Source organism: Salvia miltiorrhiza, unplaced genomic scaffold (assembly GCF_028751815.1).
Source record: "Salvia miltiorrhiza cultivar Shanhuang (shh) unplaced genomic scaffold, IMPLAD_Smil_shh fragScaff_scaffold_33_1:::fragment_2:::debris, whole genome shotgun sequence".
NCBI lineage: Eukaryota > Viridiplantae > Streptophyta > Magnoliopsida > Lamiales > Lamiaceae > Salvia > Salvia miltiorrhiza.
In genome coordinates, this window is record NW_026651455.1 from 609 (window position 1) to 9042 (window position 8434).

The following is an 8434-nucleotide window of genomic DNA, read 5'->3' on the forward strand; positions in this document are numbered from 1 at the left end:
TATTATGGTGGCGCCTCCGACAGTAAGAGCGCCCGTTTGGCTGAAGGCCGATAACGAAAGTTGGGCGAAAACCCTAGGATTTACAACTGACAGCGCGAAAACCCTAGGGCTGTGGATAGGCGGCGCGACTGAAGCAATCTCTGGGAAAAGAGCACCGGTCAAGTCCCCGGCGTCTTGGTAGCAGTTGTTGTCATTGGTAATGGGTGGCGGCTGGGCGCAATCAGTCATGATCCTTAGGGAAGAAGGACGAGCAGTAGTGCTCGATAGTTGCGGGAAATCCAAAAGAGATATGGAGAAGTCCATCACCGATCTGGAGAAGGCAAGTCGGACAACGATGGGATGAGGATGTTCGCTAATTTCTTAGCACACCGCAAGTGCACGGGTGCAATTGTGTATAGTGGCAAACAAGGTCGAATCCACAGAGACCAATTAAAATTAATTCTTATCCTAAATTATTATTCTCTATTTGGACAACAAAATTGAAGGTTTGATTTTTAAACTAAGAAAAATAAATACTGGAAAACAAATAAATCAAGATGTAGGGAAGAATCAAGAAGAATTAAAATTTTCCACGGTAAAGGTTTCAACATATTGGAAATCTCAATAGATTCAATTCAATAATTGACTCAACCCAAAACACCTAAGGGATTGACTCGCAATCGTACGAGGTCGACCTAGTGTAATAAGCTAACCCAAGTCGTCTCTCAAGGAAGGCTAAACAGGGCTCTGATCATGCTACGCACAGATAACAGGAAATAAACCTAAACACTCTAATCAGAAGGTTGGGTCTGACACTCTCTCTCCGATTAACTAATTCGTAATTAAAATAAAGCATATAAATTTATCTAGGCGAAAGATAGGAAGCAGGTAAAGAAAGCAAGAAGGCGAATAAAGCTAGGGTTCTAAACTAGCAATCTAGAAAGCAATAATTAAATCAACAACCATAGACAACGATTATCTAGGCGAGATAAAAGAACAAGCATCTAATCAAATTACTACTAAGCATGATTTTCCCTAGGAACATGTAAATGAAAAGCGACATAAATTCAACTGAGTATTATTCTAACAAATCAACCAACGATCTAACTATACTAACTAGGCAATAAGATTAACAAAGCATAAATCAATGCTAAATATCATTATCAAAATGTGTTCAATTATCTAGGAAAAGAGCAACCAAGAAAGCTTGTAGAATTCGATACATCAATAGATAGAACTTACAATTGATTAAAGGAAACAACGATCTAGCGTAATCCGAGAGTTTCTAATGTGTTTCTCCCTACCAAAACTCTAAGGAAATACAGTAAAAATGGAGCTGGAGCTGGATGGGTCGAGAATGGCACAGAAACCCCTAAAAAATGGGTTTTAAACCCTAAAAAACGTAACTTCCAGATCGCGCAGGCGGCCATGGCCGCCGCCGCCTATGCCCTTCGCAGAATGGGCACAGAAAGCGCCGCCTCCCGGCGGGCGCCGGCCACTGCAATGCGCAGTGTTTTTGTTTTGGTCTGTTCTCCCTCGTTTCAGGTCGGATTTTAGATCCGTTTTCGCCTACGAACTCGTATCGAGACGAACTTCGATTCTTTTGCAGACCATTCAATTAAATTCTGACTTTATTTTTGTCCACATATCAATCAATTTGAGCATAAAATCCTGAGACAACAAAATTAGCACAAAAGCTCAAATCAGTCGACTCTTGAGTGAAAGAGACCAAAATAAAAGTCAATATAACACGTAAACACCCAGTTATTCATCACAAAATAGGGCTAAACAATAATCAAGATAAATTTTCCTAAGACAATCTCAAGGCTAGTTTATACACACTCATGTGGCGTACAAACCCCGGATCACACTTCTAACATGCAACTCCTAAAAGTCCCTAGGATTAATGTCCTCACAAATACCAATTCCCTTTAGAATTAAAATAAATGTGTTCTATGTTCATAGTTTAGGTAATAATTATCATCTCCCGCTATCAAATTAAAACCCAAGATTATGCTAAATTGGTGATCAGACAATAAAGCAAACAACAGGCACAAGAACATAAAAAGGATAAATAAATCTGATTAATTGAATCAAAACTGTCAAGAATTCAAATATGTTTACTTCCTAAACCCTAGGATAAAAGATTACTAGCTACACATAGATATATGAACTAGCAATGGAAAATCAAGAATAAAAATAAACATTCACAAATAAACCGTAGGAAAAAAATCTGAATCTCAGGAAAAGTAGAATATGATAAAAGTTCATTTCAATATGTTTCTGGGGAGTATTTATATGCTCTAGGTCTCAAAATATAGGTCAAAACCGTGTAGGATCGAAAAATAGCTGAAATAATAAAAAAAATCGCCAAAAACTGAGTTGTCACGTGGCCTAAGGCGCGGCCGCGCGCCAGCCCGCATGCCGAGATGGAAACTTTCGTCCAACCTTGACAGTTTTGCGCAATAATTTTGTTTTAGCTTGTTCTCTCTCGTTCGAACTCCGATTTACAATCCGTTTGCGCTCACGAACTCCTTTCAAGACGAACTACAACTTGTATTTCAGCCAATTCTTCCAAATTATGCTTCATTATTTCTGAAAATTCGTTTAAACAAAAAGAAAGTGACAAGTTCTTGACCATAAACCAAAATAAGATCAAATAAATCATCAAACACACAAAATCCTCATAACTAAAGATTAAATGTGACACATCAAGAGATAAAAATGCATGTTTATCAGAGGACGGCAGGGATTACGGCGAGAAAAAAGGGGCGGCCACTGCCTGGGATAGAGAGGAGCGCCATCATGTCCCCTCCACATCAGGAGTCTTCAGAAAAGAATTTTGATGATAAAATTGATATAAATTAAAAGGTTGGGATAGATTTGATAAATTTGATAATTCGACTATGATTGATAAAATAAGTACTCTTGAGATAGATTTCATAACTAATCTTTTTAACTTAAAGAAATATTTGAATTTATCATTTCATTTTAGATAGGTATAAATATTTTTAACGAAATATTATAATATCCTATGTTTATAAATTTAAACCGGATCGAATAACTAATACTCCTTCCATCGCAACCATTAGTAGCCATTTGAGAATGACACAAGTTTTAATAAAGTGGTTGAGTGTGTTATGAGTGGAAAATAATTTTTCCACTCTCTTTTTCACTTTCGTCTCTTACGATTTTTTTTCTTCTTTTTTCATATCAATTTCTATCTCTTCTCTTCTCTTTTTATTTTATTTTAATTCTTTTCTAACATTGTTAAATTTGATTTATGAAAAAATATTCAATAGGAATCTTAAATTTTAAGTTCGTGACAAGATCTATCGTAAAAAAAATGATCAAAAATTAATTTAAAACAAATAAATTATAAAAAAATTAAAATTCAAAATATTTTATTTTCTCTCTCTTCAATTAAATGTTATATTTTTTTATTTATATTTGTGTATGAAAATATTTATTTATTATGACACATAATACTATATTACTAAATAATTTAAAATAATCCAATAACTATAATTATCATTAAACTCTATATAAAATTGAAAATTTATGTTTTCAAATTAAAATTTTATTGAGTAATTTATGCGAATTATTTTATTTTATTTTTAAAATATATAATATATTTATTTATTTAAATATATCATTTAATTTTAATATACGCTATGCATCACATTGCATGACATAGATAAATGTGTTGGTAGATAATAACGAAAGAAACAATAGAGCCGGATGGCACTATTGAGCTTACAAACTCAATTTTTAGCCCTCAATTGAAAAAAATTATATTTTGGCCATTTTTTAGGTGATATGACTAACTTACCCTTTTAACTTGAATCCATCTCCAACCTCCAACCTAGTAACAGTACGTGTGATCCAAGCTTCCCTCCTCTCTCTCTCGCGCGCTCTCTCTCTCTTCCGTGTCAATGATGAACGGTAGAAATCGGTCGTGATTCTAATTTCGGCGGCGTGCTTCCCTCCCCCCTCTCTCTCTCTTCCGCGTTGATGAAGAGCAGAAATCGGTAGAAATCGATCATGATTTTAATTCCGGCGGCGTGCTTCCCTCCTCTCGCTCTCTCTTTTCCGCGTCGATGAATTGCAAAAATCTGTAGAAATCGATCGTGATTTCAATTCCGCAGTCGTTCTTCCCTCCTCCTCCTCCTCTCTCTCTCTCTTGTCGCTTTCGACAAATTTGTAGTGATCCGACGAGTTTTGGTGCGAGATTTTGTTTGTTTGTTTATTTCATGTGCTTCATCTTCTTCACATCGTGATTTCTTCATTTTATTGTTGTTGTTTCGGTATTTGTGCTACGCGTATGGCACTTATGGCACTAATAGTGCCATAAGTGTCAAAGATACAATTTTTTAAACACTTTCCCGTAGGGTTTAGATGTTCCATTTAGGGTTTAGATTATCCATTTAGGGTTTAGATGATCTATTTAGGATTTTTTGTTTGTTTGTTTGTTTCATGTGCTTCATCTTCTTCACATCATGATTTATTGATTCTATTGTTGTTATTTTTGTATTTGTTCTGCACGTTTGACACTTATGACACTATTAGTGCCATAAGTGCCAAGATGACCATTTTACTTGATTTTATATTTTGGATTTCCGTTGGCACTTATGACACTATTAGTGCCATAAATGCCAAAATTTTACTTGATTTTATTTTGAATTTCCGTTGACACTTATAGCACTATTAGTGTCATAAATGCCAAAATAACCATTTTACTTGGTTTTATTTTGGATTTTCGTTAGCAGCCATAAGTGCTAACGGAAATCCAAAATAAAACCAAGTAAAATCTTGACACTTATGGCACTAATAGTGCCATAAGTGCCTAACCCGACCCCACACGTGACCCGCGTACCTGATCCTACTCGGTCCGTCTCATTAAGGGTAAAAACGTCCAAAATCAATAAAAATTGCCAAATTTTATGTTTTTTCAATGAGTGCCCATAAATTGTGTTTTATGTTTCATTTTGGATACTTTAAAATTTTACTTATAACGAAACATAAAAGGATAATTTAGAATGAAATTCCCCTAAAAGAGTTTAGAATGAAATTGTGGAAGCTGAAGGGACTATATTGTGAATGGGGGCGACAGAGTTGAAGTAGAAGTCGAAGTAGAAGAGAGAGAAGCCCCGAAACCCAAAAGAAAAAAAAGAAAAGAAAAAAAGAAGCGTGCTCCACTATAAAATCTTTCCTAAATTCTCGTCTCCTTCCCTACTCCAAACTCTTTTCTTCTTCTCCAATTATTCAATTCCTCACAATCACTGCTTAGTATCCTATATATATATTTTGCGGAATAGGATTGCACCAACGCGCACCAACTGTTTGTCGAAATTCCGAAACCACTTGTCCCTGCATAGTCCAGCAAAGATGATGATCAGAATCCGGAGCCGCGACGGTCTGGAGCGGGTCTCAATCGACAACCCGCGCGCCACCGTCGCCGCGCTCAAGTCGGCGATCGAATCCCAGCTCCGGGTGCCCGTGCAAGCCCAGATTCTCTCCACCAATCAAAATTTGCTTCTTGCCAAAACCCAAACCGATCTGACCCGGTTCACGGACATGATCGACCCAAACACTGGTCTGGGCGCGCTTAACATCGGCCACGGCTCAATTGTCTACCTCGCCTACGAGGGCGAGCGCACGGTGGCGGGGCCGACCTTCCACCCCTCGGGCTCGTTCGGGAAGAAGATGACCATGGACGACTTGATTGCCAAGCAGATGAGGATCACGCACCAGGAGAACCCTCATTGCGAGCTCGTCTCCTTTGATCGCGACGCCGCGAATGCGTTCCAGCATTATGTGAATGAAAGCTTGGCTTTTGCGGTGAAGCGCGGCGGTTTTATGTACGGGACGGTGTCGGAGGAGGGGAAGGTGGAGGTGGATTTCATCTACGAGCCGCCGCAGCAGGGGACGGAGGAGAATTTGATCCTCTTGAGGGACCCTGATGAGGAGAAGTTGGTTGAGGCCATAGCTTTGGGGCTGGGGATGAGGAAAGTGGGTTTTATATTCACGCAGACGGTCAGTCAAGATAAGAAGGATTACACGATGTCGAATTCGGAGGTTTTGCAGGCGGTGGAGCTGCAGGCGGAGGGGGATTTGAAAGAGTGGGTGACTGCTGTGGTGAAACTGGAGGTGAATGAGGATGGAGGAGCAGCTGTGCATTTTGAGGCTTTTCAAATGAGTGATATGTGTGTTAGGTTGTTTAAAGAGGGCTGGTTCGAGCGGGATCTCCAAGAGGAGATTGATCCCAAGCTGTCGAGGATGAAGAAGGACGTCGTCGTTGGAGGGAAAGACACCAAAGATGTGGATAATGACTTCTTCATGGTGGTTGTTAAGATTGTTGATCACCAGGTTAGCCTTTTTTCTGTTTTGCCTGAGGAAATTTTCTTTCTTTGTCGTTATGCATTTGTTATTTATTTATTGAAACTACATTGCGCCAGTTCCTAGAAATTTATCAATGGTTCAGCTAGAGATTGGTTAGCTAATTTGAATTATATGTTTGATGGTATTGATTGGGGTTGCATACCTGTGAGTTTCTCGTGTAGCTTAACAACATGACTGTTTATTCTTTTAGGGGCGGTTACCTTGCATGATTCATAAAAACATGATTAGTATTTTTATCCTCAAGACTAGAATTTCTTCAATCTCACCCTCTCAATGGAATATGAATTAAGCAACACTAGCTCAAATGATGGAAATTATCAAGGGTCTTCATATATCCTAAAGCTTCAATCCATCATAGTAAACAAGGGACTATGCTTCATAGAATACTTGAGTTGAGTATGTGTTATTTGGCTTGGACTAGCTAGGGTAGAGTGAATCCTATGGACGAGACTTCTAACTGACTACTAACTGCCTCAGAGATCATATTTTGGGAATATTTTCCAAAACCAAGATATTCTTCTTAGTTGAATGCAGCCCACAATGCAAGCTCAATACCCTCAAATATGATTCTTTTGTTGTTTGTCTTTCTAGTGCTTGAACCAAAGTGAATGTTGTCTTCTTCTCTTGTGTCAGCGTGCTTTTCAAACTTCTAGTAAAAAAAATTACCATTACAAATGGAAGAATGACGTTGCAGTTCATTCTCTTTGACCAAAATCATTTTCTTTTATTGGGGCACGACTTTCCACTTTGACACATCGTTCTTGCAAATCATCACTGTAAGTTAATTTATTCAACCACTAGCTATGTGAAAGCAATGTTGACATGGTGTCCTTAGTCGGAAATCTTTTCTGACTAACTATAATGAAGAGCACAATGACATTTTTAATAGAAAATGTTTTCTGGAACACATGATGACATCATTTATTCCTTGAAAACCATGTAAATGTATCTTCTTTGATGCGCAATCCCTAGTCGTGACCACTACTCATAATACCATTTGTTTATCTCTTGAGGGTGCGTTCTCTTTAGTTGCAAATTGATTATAAGAAAAAGAGGGATAAAAAAATAAGAGAAAATTTTGTTACATTTTAGTAGTTCGCACATTTTTTTATCTCATGTTCTTTAAGATGGAAAAACGTAAAAAATAATCATATGATAATATTATCATGAATTGGAATGAAAAGGAGGGAAGGGGGCTGCTTGGAAAAAAATTCAATCTTTCCTGGGGAAAATTAACCCTATGGAACATGTGAAAAGACTAAGAAAATGGTGAAAGTATATGTCTTCCACCTCTTTCCGTTGAAGAGAACACGCCCCAAATTATTGCCTAATGTTCTCCACCCATCTTAGCGGGTCCGTGGCTAGAATTAGGGCAAGAGATTTGAGGTGTAGTCATGTGTTTGTCAGGTAATAAATTACATTAATTTCTTTCCTTGTTTTCTAACTAGCGCCCCCCATTTAATCAATTTGATTCTTGTTGTGAGTGATGCCTTCAATTCAACCCGAGATTTATTGTCATCATAGAGTTCATTGCTCTGGTAACTCACTCTTATAGATACGATTTCTGACCTTATTACTCATCATCTTTGAATGAACTCTAACCTACCGGTAGGAATTGCTACGACAGTTTCCATTCTTGATTTCTCTACTTATTCTATTTTTGTAGTTATCTTTTATTTGAGTTATTTATGGTTAAGTTAATCAGGATTAAAAATAAAGAGGATGCACAGGCTTTTGTTTCTGGAGCCATAGTTCATCTTGTTATTTAAGTAATAGAGTTGAGTCATTTAGGATAATCAGATTTTATACTAGGACAAGAAGGTTTGTTCCTGATCAGCGCTTGGCGCTTGGACCAGGTTCACCAACAAATTCTTGTGAAATAAAGGGTTTAAACCATTCCGGCTCATCTAGCTGCTGCTGAGATTGCTCCTCTGTCTACGAATGCCACTGTTCCTTCAAGGGTTGATATGTTAGAAATCTCATGGATCCTCAGCTAGAGCCAGTTGTTGTATAGGTTCATATGCATGCATCGGAAAAGGCATCTTCAAAGGCT

At 37.8% G+C, this 8434-nt stretch overlaps 1 protein-coding gene across 1 annotated transcript; it reads left to right on the plus strand.

The window, feature by feature from the left end:
• The first annotated feature begins 5047 nt into the window (after positions 1-5047).
• On the plus strand, positions 5048-6752 carry LOC131002905 (NPL4-like protein 2). The gene has a single exon (XM_057929393.1). The coding sequence runs from the start codon at positions 5368-5370 to the stop codon at positions 6442-6444; it is 1077 nt and encodes a 358-aa protein (XP_057785376.1). The 5' UTR covers positions 5048-5367; the 3' UTR covers positions 6445-6752.
• The last annotated feature ends 1682 nt before the right edge of the window (positions 6753-8434 follow it).

Coding starts and splice junctions, on each gene's coding strand:
- LOC131002905 (XM_057929393.1), top strand. CDS start 5,368: ATGATGATCAGAATCCGGAGCCGCGACGGTCTGGAGCGGGTCTCAATC.